The 20,855-nt window shown below is 35.2% G+C and overlaps 1 protein-coding gene across 1 annotated transcript in view; it reads right to left on the bottom strand.

The window, feature by feature from the left end:
* APPBP2 (amyloid beta precursor protein binding protein 2) overlaps positions 1-20,855 on the bottom strand; it is a 66,204-nt gene that overhangs the window by 11,803 nt on the left and 33,546 nt on the right. Inside the window, exons 4-8 of the mRNA XM_069078015.1 lie at positions 19,300-19,423; positions 11,093-11,261; positions 9,467-9,556; positions 895-962; positions 332-437 (exon numbers count right to left, since the gene is read on the bottom strand). Coding sequence (XP_068934116.1) covers positions 332-437; positions 895-962; positions 9,467-9,556; positions 11,093-11,261; positions 19,300-19,423 — 557 coding nt within the window. The remainder of the gene's footprint in view (positions 1-331; positions 438-894; positions 963-9,466; positions 9,557-11,092; positions 11,262-19,299; positions 19,424-20,855) is intronic.

Below are 20,855 nucleotides of genomic sequence, written 5' to 3'. Positions count from 1 at the left end.
TTATTGATTCAATAACTCTAAAGTGAGATTTAATAGGTAACAATATCATCATGGCAAATGAAAGGAAAATACTTCTACCTATTCATATTAGTATTAACTATAATATTGGCTTTCATTTAACAACAAAAATGATTCTAATAAAATAATCTGCTCGTCCTTAAGAGAATTATTCTAGGGAACTGAAAATCTGTTATTCATAGAAAGTGGTTACTTACCAGTCAGACCAGACCCATTATTTGCAAACTACATGGTGTTACAAAAACAAAAGCTTTGCAGAGAGATTAAACTTGGGGACTCCAAGGACCAAAAAAAATGTGAATTTTTAACATACCTGATAAATTGCAACAGACTGGCAGATATTATCCACATTGAGTAAGTAAAATCCATAATCAAGCAGCGTATCTGAGTATTTTGGGTGTTTGGCTCCAAAATGTTCCCTGTAAAAATATGTAAAATTAGAATCTAGGGGCTTAAGAGATGTATTTTTAAGATATACTATTTTACCCTCTTAATACTTTAATTTTTTTCCTGGGGGCTGCTAGGTAGTGCAGTGAATAGAACACCGGCCCTGTAGTCAGGAGGAACTGAGTTCAAATTTGGCCTCAGACACTTAACACTTACTAGCCATGTGATCCCAATTTCCCTCCAAAAAGAATTTTTTTTTATTAAAGTCTGTATTTATTATATGGAAATATACTTTTTTATTTTTTTTGCTTTTTGGAGGGCAATTGGGGTTAAGTAACTTGTCCAAGGTCACACGGATAGTTTTTTTGTGTGGGTGTTAAGTGTCTTGAGGCCAGAACTGAACACGGGTTCTCCTGACTCCAGGGTCGGCACTTTACTCACTGCACCACCTAGCCACACCAAAATATACTTTTAATAATAGTCACTTACCGTGCTAAGTACACTGCATGTTTAATTAACTGTTCTGCCTTCTTAAATTCACGTTTTACCACACAAGCCTAGAGATTGAGGAAGAAAAACCATTAAATATTTTCAACATAAGTGGCTAAACTAATTGATATTACAAACAAAATTAAGAGCGAAAAATTTTTTTTGGCAAAATATAAACTATATTTCACAAAAAATATGATTTGTACACTTCTGCTGATTATAAAAGTATAAAAGGAAACTATCCCTAAGAACACAGTTCATAGAATAAGGCCAAGAAGGCAAGCTAGTTCCACTTAAGCACTAATAAAAGGTCATTCTGTATAATGTCCATAATGAAGTTGTTAGTCCCATCCTGCAAAGACATCTTCAAAGTACAATGTAGTAGGTGTTAATATATACTTTTACAATCACAAGTCAGCTAAAGAGTACTTCATATAGATCTTTTTTTCCTTCCCCTTTAATCTAAATTCTATTATCTATTTTGGTATTGTATTAATGTTTACTCCACACATTCTTTTCATTCTGATCTAAGATTTGCTGTATTAACCTTTGGCCAGCTCCTAAAGTTTTTTCTACTGTTTTATCATTTGTGTTTTGAACTGTGAAGGTAGTAGCTTCTTATGAAACTATTCCTAGAAATTATCTTTGTTTTTTTCATTCCTGAATATATATATATGTAATTTATTTGGATCAAATACATGCTTATATTTTTTTAATATAAGCATTTGTCAATTATGTGGATCAAGAAGTAATTAGGTCTTCAACTTTGATAGACTGGACTCTTCTCAGCAATGAAGAGTTATAAGTCAATCCCAAAAGACTCATGACAGAGAGAGATGTCTACACCCAGAGAAAGAATGGAGTTCCAAATTATCTCTCTCCTCCTCCCCCTTCGCTGAGACAATAAGCAATTTGATATACGATATACATGTGCAAAACATATTTCCATATTAGTTATGTTGTAAAAGAAAACAGGACACCCCCCCCCAAAAAAATCCAACCAAGATAAATAAAGGGAAAAACGTATTCTTCGATCTGCATTCAGATTCCATTAGTGCTTTCTCTGGTAGCAGATACCATTTTCATCTTAAGTCCTTAGGACTTAAGGAATTGTTTTGCTGATAAAAGCTAAGTCATTCATAGCTGATGACTCACTGTACAATACTGCTGTTACTATTTACAATGTTCTCCTTCAAAGCACTCACTTCACTTTGCATTAGCTCATGTTAAATCTTTCCTGATTTTTCTGGTAGCATCCTGCTTATAATTTCTTATAGTACAATAATATTTCATTACAATCACATACCACAACTAGTTCAACCATTTCTGAACTAACAGGCATCCAAACAATTTCCAATTCTTAGTCACCACAAAAAGAGCTGCTATATTTTTGTACATATAGTTCCTTCTCTTTCATTTTCCTTTTCTGATGAACTAGTCAATCTAATAGGCATAAAGTGGTTGTAATGGGAATGTAAATTTTTAAGATCTTCCCTGCCCCTAGGCTAAAGTGAACATGGAGCCTGGGGTGGGAGGCTTGTTTTTCAGTAGATACTTCTTGATTGGCCAGTGAGTCAATAAGGTTGTTACATTCTCTGAGCCAGGAGAAGGCTATATAAGTCCTGATGTGTAGCTTTGTTTTGGGGCTCACTTTGAGAAGTGTTCTGTGATTTGATCAGATGAGACTCTGGGAAGCCGTTGTTGAGAGCCTCCCGGCTTTGAAAAACCCAATTGAGGAAACCCAGATGTTGATTTGGTATGGATGTAATGGTTGGACAGTTTGGAAACTGTCTACTTGATCTGTTTCTCTGTCTTGATGATTCTGTCTGTATATTCTGAAGTTTGGGGTGCTGACCTTTTTCCCCTGAACTAGGTAAACGATATGTTTTTGACTGATTAAAGTAAGCTTGTTAACCCATTCTGAGTTGCTTTCCTTTAACAGTAGTACAACTCGGTGTTGTTTTAATTTGTATTTCTCTAATCAATAATGGTTTATAACATTAAAAAAATTCTTTTAAAAAATTTATTCCTTTTTAGTTTTCAACATTTACTTCCGTAAGACTGAGTTCCAAATTTCTTCCCCACCTCTCCCCTCCCCTCACCCCAAGATGGCATGTGTGTATATATATATGCACACACATTCAAATTAAATCTATTTTCACATTAGTCATGTTGCAAAAAAGAATTAGAACCAATGGGAGAATCAATGAGAAAAAAAAAAAAGAGAGCAAGTAATATGCTTCAATCTGCATTCAGACTCCATAGTTCTTTTTCTGGATGTGTACATCATGAGTCCTTTGGAATTGTCTTGGATCCTTGCATTGCTAAGAAGAGATAAGTCTATCAAAGTTAGTCATCATACATTGTGGCTATTACTGTGTACAATGTTCTCCTGGGTCTGCTCACTTCACTCAGCATCAGTTCACTCAAATCTTTCCAGCTTTTTCTGAAGTCTACTTGCTCATCATTTCTTATAGCACAACAAATCCATTACATTCATATACCACAACTTGTTCAACCATTCCCCAACTGTTGGGCATCCCGTCCATTTCCAATTCTTTCCACCACAAAAAGAGCTATACAGCATTTTTTTCACATGACTAGATAGTTTTGATTTCTTTTTCTGAAAATTGTGTGTTCATAACCTTTGATCATTAATCAGTTGGGGAATGACTTGTATTTCTAATAAACTCAACTCAGTTCTCTGTATGTTTGAGAAATGAGGTCTATATCAAAGAAACTTGTTGCAAATTTTTTCCTGTTTTCTGCTTTCCTTCTAAACTTGGCTGCACTGGTCTTTTAAATGCAAACCCTCTTTAATTTAATGTAATTTGGATGCTATATCATTTGATGCATATGTTTATGTTTAGTGTTGATATTACTTCATTGTCTATGGTACCCTTTAGCAAAATGTGGTTTCCCTGCTTAAATCTCTTAATTTGATCTATTTTTTCTTTTTGTCTGAAATCATTACTACCACTGCTGTCTTTTTTGCTTCAGCTGAAGCATAATGGATTCTGCTCCAGCCCCTTATACCTTTGTTCCAGATGTATCTCTTTGCTTCAAGTATGTTTCTTGTAAAAACATATTACAGGATTCTGGTTTTGAATCCACTATGCTATCTACTTCCATTTTATAGGTGAGTTCATCCCATTCACATTCATAGTTATAATTACTAGATATTTCCCTCCATCCTACAATTATTTCCCTATTTCTCTCTTTTTTATTCTTTTGGACTGACTTATTATTTCTTGATGTCTCATGGAATTATTAGCTTTCATTTGCCCAATTCTAATTTTTTTGGGGGGGCATTTTGGAGGGCAGTTGGGGTTAAGTGACTTGTCCAAGGTCACACTAGTAAGTATTAAGTGTCTGAGTATTAAGTATTTTAAGTATTAATTAAGTATTAAGGCTAGTAAGAATTAAGTGTCTGAGGCCGAATTTGAACTCAGGTCCTCCTGACTTTAGGGCTTGTGCTCTATTCTTGCCCAACCCAGTCACCCCCCCAATTCTAATTTTTAAGAAATTATCTTCAGTGAGTTTTTATATCTCCTTCATTTGGCCAATTTACATTTTAAGGAGTAGTTTTTCCATGTAGGAATGTAAATAGTTCAACTCTAATAAGTTTCTTATGATTTCTTTTCCCTGTTTACCTTCTCATGCTTCTCTTGAGTCCTGTATTTGAATGTCAAATTTTCTATTCAACTTTGGTTTTTTCATCAAGAATGCTTGAAAGTCCTCTATTTCATTGAATGACCATATTTGCCCCTGAAACATTATACTCAGTTTTGCTGGGTAGGTGATTCTTGGTTTTAAACCTAGCTCTTTTGACCTCCGGAATCTCATAGTCCAGGACCTTCGATCCCTTAATGTGGAAGCTGCTAGATCTTGGGTTATCCTGATTGTGTTTCCACAATACTCAAAATGTTTCTTCGTGGCTGCTTGTAATATTTTCTCCTTACCTGGGAATTCCAGAACTAGCTATATTCCTAGGAGTTTTCTTTTGGGGATCTTTATCAAGAGGTGATCAGTGAATTCTTTCAATTTCTATTTTGCCCTCTGGTTCTAAAATATCAGGGCATTTTTCCTTGAGAATTTCTTGAAGGATGATTTCCAGATTCTTTTTTTGATCATGGTTTTCAGGTAGTCAAATTTTAAATGATCTCTCCTGGATCTATTTTCCATGTCAGTGGTTTTTCCAATTAGATATTTCACAATGCCTTCTATTTTTTCATTTGTTTAGATCTATATCTTGATTTCTCATAAAGTCATTAGGTTCCATTTGTTCCAATCTAATTCTGAAGGAATTATTCTCTTCAGTGAGCTTTTGAAATTTCTTTTCCATCAGGGCAATTCGGCTTTTTAAGGCATTCTTCTCCTCATTGGCTTTTTGGACCTCTTGCCATTTGAGTTACTCTATTTTTAAAGGTATTATTTACTTCAGTTAAGTTGTTGACTCTTTTCATGATTTTCTTGCGTCATTCTCATTTCTCTCCCCAGTTTTTCCTCCACTTCTCTTACTTAATGTTCAAAATACTTCTTGAGCTCCTCCATGGCCTGTAAACAGTTCATATTTTTCTTGGAAGCTTTTGAGGCAGGAATTCTGACTTGTCTTCCTTTCGGTTCCATGCTTTGATCCTTTTTGTCCCCAAAAAAGGAATCTAGGGTTTGACTGCTGTGCTTGCTTTGCTTTCTGTTTGTTCATGATGCCAGTCAATTACTTGACTTCTGAGCTCCTTGCCGCGGTAGAACTCTGCTTCCAGAGAGGAGAGCTTTGTATCAAATCGCTGGGATTTTCACAGCTGCTGGAGCTGTTTGTTGGGTGCCCTCTCTGCAGCCCCCACAAGCTCTGGCCCACTGGCCACACACCCTAGGACCTCCACCCAGGACAGCAATTTAGATCTAAGCAGGTTAAAGCAAGAGCAGTTACCCTCTGAATGGTTGCTTGGTCCCCCTATAATCAGCAGGCCAGGAGCTCTGAAGCAGCCACATGCCTCTGCCACTTCTCGCCCTGGGGGCAGGGGCTGGACCTCACTCTTCCCCTCCAGTTTCAACAGTTCCCCACTGACCTTTTACTTGCTCTTTGGCATTTATGGGTTGATAACTCTGGAAACCGCCACAGTTGATAGTGATTCATTCTCCTGAAGTCTGCTCCAGCTGCAGTTGGTCAGGGCTGCCCTGGGGCTAAAATCCTGGGCTAATGTGGGGCTAGGCTTGGCTCCCAGTGAGCTGCGATGGACCCTTTCTGTAGGCCTGCTGGGCTGTCATCAGTGGGAGATTTGTTTCTCTCTGTCACTTTGTGGGTTTTGTAGCTCTAAAATTTTTTTAGAGTCATATATTTTGTAGGTATTTGAGGTGGTTATGGGGGGAGCTCATGGAGTTTTCCTGCTTCTACTCCACCATCTTGGCTCTGCCCCTCTAGGAGTTCTTTTCTTTAATGAATTTCTGTACATCTTTTTCAATATGAACAGTTCTGCTTTTTAAGACATTCTCTTCAGTGGATTTTTGTTCCTCTTTCACCATTTGGCAGTTTTTTAAAATGCTGCTTTTCTTTTACTCCTCTTGGGTTTTAAAATCTTTTTTGAGGTCTTCCAGGAATTTTTTTTTGTTGGGGGGAGAGGGTCAGGGGCGGGGAACAGGGACTAAGACCAATTCACATTTTTTTTTCAGACTTTTCATGTAGATGTTTTGACATTACTGTCTTTTGAGTTTGTGTTTTAAGAATCTTCTCTGTCACCATACTAACTTTCTATGGTTGGGTTCTTTTTTTGTTGTTTGCTCATTTTCCTAGCCTTTTTCTTGCCTTTTAACTTTATGTTAAAGTTTGCCTCTGCTCCTCGGATGGAGGGGGCACTGTCTCAAGATTCAGATTTTTCCTGTGCTGCTGTTTTCAGTGTTAGTCCTGAGGGGTTGGTGGTGAAGTCTACATTTTCAGTTCTTCCAAGGTAGTATGATCTAGGAGGTGTGGTCACTGTTCTCCTGACCTTTGAGTGATCACAAGTCCTCTTTTTTGCCCTGCAACTGTGACCAATTGTGACTCTTGCTAGTATTCTTTATGACTCAAAATCAAGTATGGACAATACAACTGAGTCTTGCTCCTAGTGCTATCAAAGGGTCCCACATAATCTCCTTCTGAACAGCTGTCTGACTCTCCCTTACAGTCTATAAGTTGAGAGCTTTGGAAGCATCTGATTTAGTCTCCCCCCAAGGCCTACTGCTGGTTTCCTAGGGTGCAGCTCTGTGCTCCATTATCACCCCAGTGAAACAGACCTTTCCTAACAATTATTTAAGGTGTCTTGGGCTTAAAAATTGTTCCATCCCATCCTTTTGCTGGTTCTACCACTTTAGAATTTGGGAGAACTCAAGTAAGTACTTGCCTTGACTCAGCCATCTTGGCTCTGTCACTCCCCTCCCATCTTGTTTTCTAAGCAAACATTTAGTGATTTTTCTTTTAATTCTTTTCAAACTCCCTACAATTAAAACTCACAGGCTACGAAGTCAGACTCTCTCTTCCTTGCTCATCTGTAGCCATGCTTAGTTTCACTTCTTCAGTGTTCCTATCTCATTCTCTTCTCGTTGTGTCCACTAAAACTGTGTTTCAGTAGTAACAAACTGCCCTTCCAGTTCTTTGCAATTACTGAAGCCCCTCCATTATATATACTTTATCCCTGACTGCCTTCTCTCTAGTGCTTTCAACTCACACTCTGGGCTTTTTAGGAGTAAACATGCTTCTCTCTCCAATTTTCAGATTCTCTCACTGTCACTTTACAACCTTTTCTCCTTTGAAACGCATTTCACTTAGACATACTGCCCCTATATGATCCTAAATAATCTCTAAAACTTTTTACTTCCTAGCAGTTATTATTTATCAAACAGGAGGTCATTCTCCCTCTTTTCTCTAGTAGTTCAGCTGTGGGGGCAGCTAGGTGGCGCAGTGAATAGAGCACCGGCCCTGGAGTCAGGAGGTCCCGAGTTCAAATCTGGCCTCAGACACTTAACACAAAAACTAGCTGTGTGACCCTGGGCAAGTCACTTAACCCCAATTGCCCTCGAAAAAAAAATTGAAAAAAAAGTAGTTCAGCTGTATTTCCCAATCCTCATCCTTAGGGTTTTCAAATTACATTTTATTCTCAATCCGTCAACCTCCAATTCCTATAAGCTATACCTTCCCTTCAAAGCAAAACATGACAAAAGAGGAAAATGACAGAGGGGCTGTGGGGAAAATAGGTACATAAATGTACTGCTGGAAAAGATATGAATTACTCCAGCCATTATGGAAAATTATTTGGAACTATGCCAAAAAGTGTTAGTAAATTAGGCATATTTTTTGACCCAGTGATAGCACCCCAAAGAGATCAAAGCAAGCAGAAAAGTAATTCTAATGTTCAAAATATTTATAGTAGCCTTTTTGCCATGGAAAAGTATTAGAAACTAAGGGGTGATCATCAATTGCATAATTGAAGGTAACAAAATAATATTGTGCCATAAGAAATGACAGGAAGATTTGTATGAGCTAATAATGCAGAATGAAGAAGTAAAATCAGAATTGTAATAATAATTTAAAGACAAACAACTTTGAAAGACTTAAGAAAACTGTGATCAATGAAATAACTAGTCACCATTCTAAAGGACCCAGGAGGAGAGGTGACGGATTTAAGGTGTAAAAAGAAAGTACCTTTTTGGATATGGCCAAAGAGTAAATTTATTTTGCTCAACTATGCATATTCTTTTTACAAGGATTTTTTCCTCTTTCTTGCTTTCTTTCTTTTTTCCAATGGGGAGACATATAGAATTCAAAAACAATTAAATCTAATTTTTTTTTTCAGGTTCATGTTATTTTCCTCCAATATGAGGTGGGGTCCTGCAGGGAAGTCACAGTATTGTTTTTATCTTTATATTCCAAGTTACATAACACAGAAAGTACTTAATAAAGGCTTATTGAATAAATACAACATTGCTCTTGATTTGATGGGGTACATTTACTTCTTAAGCCTCGGCCAACTAAATCATCCCTGCACTTAAAGGGTCAATGTATTTCTCCAAGTATTTCGCCTTCCCTGGGAAAACCTCCTCATTGGCAAGATTTAGTTGTAGAAGATGGCACAAGAGTAAATAAGAAAAAGGTTACTGGCCAAATACACAAAACTAATCAGAACAATCCCATCCATATCAAAAATAGAACAATGCTGTTCCTTCAAAAGGAAGGAAGGTACATACACACCAACTAATTACTTTGGCAAAAGAAGCAATCAACCACAATATGACAAGTATTATTTAAAATCTTAGTCTACTAGAACTAAGGTAGAGGTAGAAAAATATTTTTGCTTCAGATTTAGTGACCTAACATCATGTCAGCTGAATTATCTTAAATTTTTTGCATAAACTATGGTAAAAATTAGTTAAATTCTATACTGGAAGATTTTAAGTAGCCAAATTACTATTCTGCCATGATTTACTAGGAAAAGATAACCATGTTACAAAACCAAATATGTGGTATGAAGTTAAAAGGAATAGTGGTTTTTAAAGTGTAAAAATAGTTTTAAGTGAACTAACAAATGAACTTTAAATTCACCTTTGAAGCTTGTCGTAAAACATCCACCACAACTTTGACTGGCAATCCAACTGTGATTTCCTTCATAGCTTCTATGCACCATTTGTAAGCCTACACAAGACAAATATTTACATAAGCAGCATAAATTAAACAGAAGCATTTAATGAAAATGTTACTGTTTAGGTGAATGAGACATATGATATAGAAGTAGAAGCAAGGGGAAAAAATGAAAATAAAGTACAACTCAGAAATAATTCTAGGATAAAAACAAGTGCTCCAGGTAACAACTATTTTTCTCAGTTTTTAACAAACTGTACAAATAGGATTATAGTAATAGTAAGATGCCAACACAATATGACTACAAAGAACAGAAATTAGGTAGTAATTAACTGACAAATAGAATACTGACAAAAATAAAAGACAATTCTTTATAATAATTTTATTATCTTGATTTTAACTCCCCTTTCAAGAATCTATATTTATTAAATATGGATTCATATTTAATTTCTAGAGTAAATGATCATTCAAAATTTTAAAAGCTACACAAAAACTTTTTGTTGGCTTATGACAAGTAAAGTATGATACCAAGGGCTACCTCCCAACCTAACCATTCATTAGCAATGGCTTAAATTCTTAAAAATTTACTTAAAATTTAAAAAACTAAAGTTAACTTAATATTTTTTTTCCATTTTTAATTAAATATTCTTTCAATAAAAGAAAAATCCATCCTTCTCCCTCTCCCCAGAGCAAGAAACAAAAACAAAAGCTGTTAACCAAAACAAATTCCCTTAGGGATAGTTTTATCTGAACTTTGAGGAGTACTGTAACTTAACCAAGAACACAGTTGTTTTTCTCACAAGACAAGAAAAGGATTTAAACAAACCATGTAAGCCTTCTCATAATTCAGTTTTCTCATTAAAAGTTATAATAAAAGTCCACCCAAATTAAAACTATAATAAATACAAATTCATTATAAATGCAAATTCTTCCCAAAATATAGCCTACACCAAAATAGCAGTTAGCTAAGAATCTATCACATTGAAATGTTAATTTAAAGATAGAGCAATAAATAAAAAGCTACCAACAACCAATTTTCCTTACAGTAATTCTATAAAGTAGGCTATCACCCCAATTATACTTGTAAAGAAACTGGGGCTTGAGAGGTTAAAAATCTTGCCAGGGGAGGGGAACTTGCAGCTGGCCTTGTGTCCACAAGCTCCCCATTGCCAGTCCTTGCCTAATGGCTACATTGTTATTAAGTATAATACCCATAATTTGAACCAACACCTCATGACTCCAACTCCAGTGCTATTTCCAATATATCACAATCTTTAACTAAAATTTCAATATGTCAGCTATGTCTTAGGCAAACTTAATATGTGAAAAATCAGGATTTATAAGACAAATAAGAAAAGGGATAGCTTTATAAGACTTCAAAAACAAATTCTTATGAATTCAGGGTGCTAAATTTTATTTATAAAATGTTTATCTGTACTAAATTTTTCAGGAACACATGTATAATGGCATAGCTGCTGAAAAAAGACTAAAGTTATATTTTCTTCAATAAAAAGACGAATGGTTTTGTTTAACAGTAAGTTAAGACATGCACATCTAAAACCCACCCACCACCACCCCAAGAATACTCACCTCATCATAATGACTTTTTGCAAAGAGTAAAGCACATAATTCTCCATAGAGAGCAGCTTTATTTGCCTGCTGGCCATGTTTTGCAAGCTTGTCCATGTAAGACTGAGCTAACTTGAATGTTTCTTCACCCAAATGATATTTACAGTTTCCATTTCGAACATGTAGCAGCCTGTTTGGAAACAAAGAGTTTCAAAGATTTTTAGAAAATAATTTTTATTTAGTCTTGTTTTGTTCTTTCAAATCACTATGTTTACACAAATACGGACAAAAACTGTGTTGTTTGGATTTATTGACAAATCAATGCTATGGACAATAGACAAAATTTGAGGACAATAGGTTTCCTTTGGCTATTATATTGTCATAATAATAGTAATAGCTGCAGTTAACTGAGAAAAACACAACTTTTTCTCACAAGACAGGAAGGAGAAAAGAACTGAAATAAGTTATGTGAGTCTGGTCATAACTCTGTTTTCTCAATAAAATTTATAATAAAAGTCCACCCAAATTGCATTTATAAAATATACAAGTTTATTATAAAGGCAAAATCTTCCCCAAAATATAACCCATCCCAAATAGCATTTAGTTAGGAATTTATCATGTTGAAATGGTTCATTTAAAAATATTGCAATAAAATATGAACAAGCAAAATGATTTAAAAAATTTTACTAGTAAAGATAGATCAGAAAATCAAATGATCATGGAGCAGCAAAGGTAATGTTTACAAATTAATTCTGGATAATATTCTTCAATTTTATAAATAAACATTTGGAATAGCTCTATTTTTTATTTGAAAAACTCTGGCTAATTATACTCAACTTTTAATACCCCCTTAACTGTATCTGAAAGAACTATTGTCTCTATCTCATTTTCAACAGTTAATATTTACACCAGTTTAAATATTGCTATAGAATACTATTAACTGTTTTCATGCACATGTTTATTTCCACTGAAGCTCAATGAAGTCTTCCATTTCTTTCATTCCTCTCTCTGCTGCCTAGTATCATGATGCCAGTAGAGATGGGAGCTCAAACAATGTTGACTGAATGACCAAACTACACAAACCATACTAGATGTTTCATTATGACTTTTAAATAGTTGGTAGTAGACAGTGACATAGACAGAGACCCATGTACCTATTTTAATGCAGCAGATAATATAATGTCCATAATTTTGAGGTCAGTGACTATTTATGTGGGATGTTCAGAGTTCCTGTGGGGGGACTAAAGTACAATGCCATTTAAAGGTATTCTCTATCTTCAAATAGCAAAGCATGGATGGGTTGGTAATTCTTCATTAAATGAAAATGTGAAGCAAAAGGAGGCAGGTTATAAGTCACTTTTTACCACAAAAATTATCTTAAATCAAAACCCTGAGAAATAACACATAAAGTTAAGACCTAGTTTAGTGCTAGAGATTATTCTAGACCAAGCTTCATTTGTCTCTAGCTAATAAACTAGATAAAATATAATAGTTAAATATTAAAATATAATATATAAAACTATAATAGGCTTAGTCATATAAGCTATTCTAGGAATTTTTCCAGGGAATAACAAAATATAATAGTTATTATACAGACTAGTGGTATCAAACTCAAACTAAAGGATCATGGAGCAGCATACTGACTTAGAAAACAACAAATTAATATTATCTATGGTGTATTATATTCTTATTTACTTTGTTAAACATTTCCCATTTTAATTTGGTGCTAAATGAGACTCAAGAAATTTTGTGGGCCACACATTTAACATCTACTATTTATACACTGTGTGGCACTGTATTTTTCATCCATTATCTATTTCATTTGATGGTCTCTAAGATCCCTTCTTCTAGATCTATAAATTATATGAACCTCATAACAACCCAGTGGGTTGGACAGTATAAACATCATTTTCCTTAATTTCCTTGTGAGAAAATTAAGGACTAAGGTAGTCAAGCTATTTGCCAGGACTCAAACCAAGTTCTTCTTACTCCTACTACAACAATGTAATGGTTTCTAACCAAAATTGTCCTTGATGGTCACAGTATATATGAAACATTCAGAAACAAAAAATGAACAGAAAACAAGCAACAAAAAATATAAAATTATTAACACTCAAATTTTTAATAGATGACAAATACTTTTAACTAATATACAGTGAACTATATTTATCTTAGGTTCTAAAAATTTGTCAGTACTTTCTATAAATTAGGGACAACAGTATGACTATTCAAGAGTGTAGCGATTAACATACTATTCTACATAAACTTAGTGTGCATTCTAGCAATAGTCATCAATGATAGGATCCACATTTAGGAAAAAATCCAAGCAAATATAAAACACTATAAAGCAATTATAATGAACACTAAAATATATTTATGTATAATGTAATATATTAATAAAGTAATGCTATAAAGTAACTAGAATACTTAATATTAAATTGATCTTCCATTAGCAGATTATAGTAGTGAGAAAACTGGTAATATTTTTCAAAGATGCCATTTCAAATGGTACTTAAGTTCAAAAAGCTCACATTATGAGAGAAAATCATCCTCCAAGTAATTCTCAAGGAAAACTGTCCTGATGTTTTAGAACCAGAGGGCAAAATAGAGGTTGAAAGAATCCAGCGATCACCTCCTGAAAAAGATCCCCAAAAGAAAACTCCTAGGAATATTATAGCCAGGATCCGGAATTCCCAGATTAAGGAGAGAATATTACAAGCAGCCAGGAAGAAACAACATGAATATTGTGGAAACACAATCAGGATAACCCAGGATCTGGCAGCTGAGGGATTGAAGGCCTTGGAATATGATGTTCTGGAGGTCAAAGGAGCTGGGATTAAAACCAAGAATTACCTACCCAGCAAAACTGAGTATCATGTTTCAGGGGAAAATATGGTCATTCAGTGCAATAGAGGACATTCAAGCATTCTTGATGAAAAAACCAGAGTTGAATAGAAAATTTCACATTCAGATACAAGAAGCAAGAGAATCATGAGAAGGTAAACAGGGAAAAGAAATCATAAGGAAATTATCAAAGTTGAACTATTAACATTCCTACATGGAAAAACAATAATTATAACTTATGAAACTTTTCTCAGTATGAAAATAGTTGAAGGGAAAAGAAATAATATATATGAGGGTATATGGGCATATGAATACATATGTGAATATGTGTATATATGTTTACAGGTATACACAGATAGAGGGCACAGGAACAATTTATTAACAGGAAGGGATGATACTTAAAAGGTGAAATTAAGAGGTGAGAGATGAATATAAAGAGAGGAGATGGGGAGAGACAGAATGGGGTAAACTATCTCATAAAGAAGATGCAAGGGAAAATGGTTACAATGGAGGGGAAGAAGAGGAAGGCAAAAGGGAATGAAATACACACTAAATAGGGTATGTCACCCTACAGGATAGTAGGGGGAAGGAGATCAGAGGGGGTATGATGGAATGGAGGGCAGGCGGAAGCATCCACTTTTGAAAAGGGACAGGATCAAAGTAGAGTACAGAACAAGTGAGAGGTGGGATAGGAGGGAGGGAAATATAGTTAGTCCTTTACAATATATCTACTATGTTATTGTTTTGCATTAGCTACACATGTATAACCTATACTGAACTGCTTATCTTCCCAGTAAGGGTGGGTGACAAGGGAGGAAGGGAATGAATGTGGAATTCAAAGTCTTAAAATCAAATGGTTAAATAAATAAATACACACACACACACACTATTATTAATGCTATTTTATATGTAATTGGGAAATAAGATATACAGGCACTGGGACATAGAGATCCACCATGCCCTACTGGAAAAGTCGAAAGGGGTATGGGAGAAAATATGAAAGAGAGCAGAATAGAGGAGGGGATATCCTGTGGGACTGCTATTTTGGGGTGGTGGGTAGGGGAAAAATGGGGAAAAAATTTGCAACTCAAAATCTGGCAGAAATGAATGATGTAAATCAGAAGTTAATAAAGCATTTGAAAACAAAAAAAGAAAAAAATGTGATGACAAAAATCATTAATTAAAAAATGTAAAAGGAAAAAAGGAGAATTCAATTACTTTAAGACACCTGCCATAATCACAATACTACACGGGTTTTTTTTCTTTTTCATTTTTATCTAATGCTTATGATCCAGTTTACAAACCTGTGTCTGAGTTTGGTTGTGTTAAAAAACCAACAACAAACTTAAAATATACAAGTCAACATGAAACATAGATAATGTTGATAAAACGAGGAAAAATACTGAAAGAATGAGTCTAGGGGATTCTCAATCCTTTAGCCAAAACAACTTCTGTAAAGCATTACATGAAGATTTTAAGTTATTTGGTCTTTTAAATTTATTTTTCATTTTGAAGTACTGGGTGTAACATACTGGCTGTCCAATCTTGCATGATTCTCAGTGCCCCTGGCAACCCCCCAAGCTATCTACACTGAAGAGAAGGTGCTGACTTATATTAGTAATTCCTGACCAGAATCTCCGTACGCTGACAAACATAGGTTCACTATTTTAAGAAGAGTAAACTAAAGCATATGTAGTGTTCCACACTCATAGTACCCGTTCTCTGCAGAGAAGAAAAAGGACCATATTCTCATCTCTCTTCTTCAGAGTTAAGCTTAGTTATTATTATTCTACAGCACTGTTTGGATATTCTGTTGCGATTGTTGCATCTTTGTGTGTATTGTTTTTATTAAGTCTTTGCATGTCTCCCTGTATTATTTCTACTCTATCACATTCATGTACCACAATTTGTTGAGTATGTAAGTTGAGTATGAACCACCTGAAATGCACTATAAATGAGGAATTACATGGGAAAAGCAGAAATGTTTAAATGTAATAAATGACAAGCCAGTGTATATAGCAAGAGAGAAGGACAACTGATGGATAGCTTACATGCTATACTAGTATCCCTGCAATGTGAAAAGAATAGAATGAGTAAACATAGTTGGGCTAAGATCCACATCACTGGAGGGACACTAATGAGACTAAAGATCCAGTAGACTCCCAATGTTAACATTTATATTGTGGATTAATACACCCCCTTCCCCACAGCCCACACCCCACCCCCTCCAATATCACACCAGTTTATCTTAAAAAGTTTTGATAAGGAAATTATTTAGTAAACCTTAAACTGTTATATTAATGAGTTAATATTAAATTATTTGTCTTCCCCTCTATCTCCTTGTTGTAGCTTCCCTGGCCTCAAGCTACCTTTCCCTTTGCCATCAGCTATGTGATGCCCATGGTGAATCCTGGTCCTGATCACTAGATGCAGAGCAAAGAAGGGATTTTTATTTAAAGTCAATAATGTCCTGCAATATTTGCAGTCCAACCACTTTTCATAGTAGTTTAAAGGATGAAATTGCCACCAATATACTAACATTTGAAACCCTTTCCAGATTCAAATTTTACATGCCACAAGCAGTGGGGCTTAGTTCACAACACATACTATCTCTAGAGCCTGGTTCAAGTTGAATCTTCAGACTTTAGCCCACTGCTGATTTGGGTTGAGGGGTGGAGGGAGGAGGGAGTTAGTCAGAAGGAGTCTGTCAGTTTTTCTGACAAAAACTCTGTGAGTAGGGCGGCTAGGTGGCACAGTGAATGGAGCACTGGCCCTGAAATCAGGAAGACCTGAGTTCAAATGTGACCGAAGACGCTTAACACTTAGCAGCCGTGTGACCTTGGGCAAGTCACTTGATCCCAACTGTCCTGCCTTCACCCCTTCAAAAAGCAAAAAACCCCCCAAAAACAAAAACTGTGTGAGAGAACACTGCTAGACCACAGCCAAGATTCTGGAGCGACCCCAGATTCCTCACTTTCTATGGTCAAACTCAAGCATTTTGTTAGGCCTCCTCCCCCAAGACATTTTAACTGAGCCTCCTCTACTCTCAACCATCTCAATGATCTAACTAAGTTTGTGCTAAGTTCCCAATATGCGGAATTTCTTCTTTCTTCCTTCATTTAATACAGTCAAATAATTCTTTGTGCCTAACCCTTCTCATCATGATGGGCTTGTTTGTCAATAGTACTCATAGGAATATCCTTTCTCAAAGTGGACTTAGATTACAAAATTATAAATCTTGACCTCCAGGGCCAAAATAACTCACTCTCTTACTTTGTGTTCCTTTAAAAACTTTGCTTTCCCTTTTCTGTTGTAGTTGTAGGGTAAAACTATTGGGGAGTGATACATTGGAGTATTTAAGAAATTGGCAAATAGCACCAGAATCAAATTAAAAATTTGTGGTAAAGTAGAAAACAAAACTTTTAAGAAACAAATGTTCTAAACTCTACAGTTAAGGGGGGGGGGGATCATTTCATACATTTTAAAGCTAGAAGAGACCTTTGGAGATTATCTAACAGAATTGCTTTATTTTATTTATGAAGAAATGGAGGGATGATATGACTTGCCCAAAGTCACAGGAAGTCAATTCTGGAGGAGTTATAGAAAAAAAGTATACTAACAAATTGTTGCTAGAGTTATTAATTAGTACAACCATTCAGGAAAGCAATTTGGAATTATGTAAACATAGTGGCTAAAATGCCTAATATCCTCTGATCCTAAGTTTCTACTGTTAGGCACATAACTGTGGCCATCAAGGTCAGTGACAAGAAGAAAGGCTCCATATACACTAAAATATTTATAGCAGCACTTTTTGTAGACAAAGAAATGGAAAGAAAATAGATGCCCTTCAATTGGGGAATGTTTAAGCAAGTTTGCTACATTACTGCTTATAGGAAATTGGAGGGTGACTTAGGATTCCATTTTGGTTCTTCAAATGCAACATGAGGTAGATGAAAAATAATGGAATACATTATTAAGAAAGAGTGTGGTATCTATCTTTAAGTCTTCAGTAAGTAAAAAGATCAATAGATGTTTTGGATGGTTTAGAAAACCTGTATAACTCTGGTAACTTCCCAGAAGAAAGTGGACTGAGAGAACACAACAGATGCTGGCTCTTGATAATTCCCCCCAAAAGAAATTTTATATACCCACCAAAAAAAAAGAAGTTGCTAGAAATTCTAAGAAAATGAAAACACACACACAAATAATAATAATAATTATTATTATTAAAGACAAATTTGAGCAAAACCTCCATCTCAAGCAGAAGAAATAAAAAATACTAAAAAAATTTAATCAAAAGGGTATTATTGTATTTACAGCTGGAAAAGGCCGTAGAGGTCAGATCATTAAGATCCAGATTTTTACAGATGAGAAAAACAAGTAGGGAATAGGCATATTCCAAGAATTAAAAGAATTGAATATAGCTAAAAGAAAAAATTCGCCAGAGGATATCATTGAAAAATCTCCTCAATCTTACAAGATCAAATCAGACTTGCTACTCAGCATCCTGCTACTTATGCCTCATCACTAACTCTCTGTCCCTATGACGGAAGAGCTGAGACATACACTCTCAAACCCTGAATTTACGGATGGGGACCAGAATCAGGCATCTTCTCATTCCTAAAAGACTGTACTACTTTTTTAAATTCTCCATCATGTTGACTACCTTCCCCTCTACACTCCTCTAACCTCACTTTTCAGGGCTTTTTTGGGGGGTGTTTTCTTCCTATTAGATTAAGTGGGCAGGGACTTTATATTTTATTTGTTATGCCTTTTTCTATTACTTTTCTATTATTCCCAAAGCCTGGAACATAACTAATAGGCTATATTGCTGAATTTGCTCAGATTTATTACATCTATGGAGCTACAAATAGCTAAATGGTGGTAAAAAGAAAACAGAAACTAGGGGCAGCAATGTGGCACAGTGAATAGAGCACTGGCCCTGGAGTCAGGAGGACCTGAGTTCAAATCCAGCCTCAGACACTTAACACTTACTATGTGACCTTGGGCAAGTCACTTAACCCCAATTGCCCTGCCTTCCCCCATCCAAAAAGCATAAATACCAAAACAATACAAACTAACAGAAACTAGTATATGAAGACTAAATATTACTTCTCCTTTCCCAAAAGAAAGGATGTACTTAAAGTTCTGAACTTTCCAAATAAACAGTACCTATCTCAAATTAAAAGAACATTCTAAATATACTATAAACACACTTTTAAAATATTTGCTGGAAGTTAAATATATCTGGGGACAGAGCAGCAAAGATATATAATACAAATGTTACAAAATTCTATTTGATTGTCAAGAAGGATATAGACGTATTTAAACCGTACTGTAGCCTTCAACACCAGTACAGCTTATTGCAAGGCAGTCAAACCTACCTCACACAACATTCTACTGCACGAAACCAATGAAGCATCTCATCATGTAGGGTACACAACTGAAGGCAGGAGAGGAAAACTTTCTCTGCATCACTGTACCAACCTGCATCTGAGAGAAAGCCACCTATAAAAACATAAACCAAATTATTTTCAGATAATTCTATAAATACATATTTTTGTATTCTATGAAACAAATTAAAGACATAAAAAGTGGGATATTTTGCATTAATTGTGAAATAATCTGGAATTAGGAAATAATTTTATAGTTTAAGAAATCAAAGATGCTGATTATGGAGGACAAAATCTACATTTTCCAAGATAATTACATATCAAGACCAAGAAATTAGGTAACATTTTAATCCTGCAAATTCTTAAGGTTTCTCATGAAGGGGGAAAAGTCCTACAAATACATTTATGGTAAAAGCAAGGTAAAGACTAAGAAAGGTTATCATGAGCTATCATTATATAGAAGTGAACTTGCTACTCAATATCTGCTTGCTGCTTTTTATCTCTAGTTTAATGGATTTAAACTTGAAAGGTACTTCAGAAGTCATCTCGTTCAATCCTCTAATTTTAACTGATAAGGAAATTTAGGCACAGAGAGGCCAAAGGATTTGTCCAAGGTCATAGAGGTAACAGTAAATGGCAGGGTTAGGATCCAAGGCCTGGCCTTCTGTTTCCAAACTCAGTCCTTTTTCCACTATTATACAATGCTACTAGAATTTGGCTATAATGTCCTTGAAAATTACAACCCTTAATTTCTTTTTTTTTTTCCTTTTGGAGCGTAATTGGGGTTAAGTAACTTGCCCAAGGTTACATGGCTAGTTTTTTTACATGGCTAGTAGTGTTAAGTGTCTGAGGCTGGAACCAAACTCAGGTCCTCCTGACTCCAGGGCTGGCGCTTTACTCATTGAGCCACCTAACCACCTCCACAACCCTTATTTCAAAAACATCATCCTAGACCTATAGTGGGCTAAATAAATAACATTGTTTTAAGAACTGGCAAAATAATAACACTCTTATTTGGATAGGCTTTTTTTTTATAAAATCTTAAACAAGTTTTTAAATAACCAAGTTCTTTGTATTAAATTTCTGAGACTTTCAATGTTTAAATTGCTGTTTTGGCAAATATTAAAAGCCCTACTTTAGAAACTATATTGGCTACAACAGCCTGTTTTATAGCATTGCTAACCTAGGATGAAAGGTTTCCAAAGACTTTCTTCCCCAATAGATGGAAGCTGAAAAACTATCTCCCTCCTCCTCCACCCTGACACACATTCCCTAGGATCTGTGCCTTATGTTTCTAGTATAAAGTCTGAGATAAAAGGTGACTGGGAAAGAAAATATCAATGAATGATAAGTTGCAACGACAAAATATTAAGATAGAAAACTGTCTTCAATATAATATTGTATATTGATTTATGCAAACCATCTTAAAATGTTATGTAAATGACAAGGTAGAATGGAAAAAAAATGTTGAATTTGGGAGTAGAGACATTATAACTCTGCTACATGCTACCTACAAAATGGAACTAGTAACTTAAGGCTATTTCCCT

This window comes from Petaurus breviceps, unplaced genomic scaffold, assembly GCF_028583685.1.
Source record: "Petaurus breviceps papuanus isolate PSGF00001 unplaced genomic scaffold, PetGlider_PUasm1.0 91023, whole genome shotgun sequence".
Taxonomy (NCBI): Eukaryota; Metazoa; Chordata; class Mammalia; order Diprotodontia; family Petauridae; genus Petaurus; species Petaurus breviceps.
This window is presented reverse-complemented; position numbering and strand designations above follow the sequence as displayed.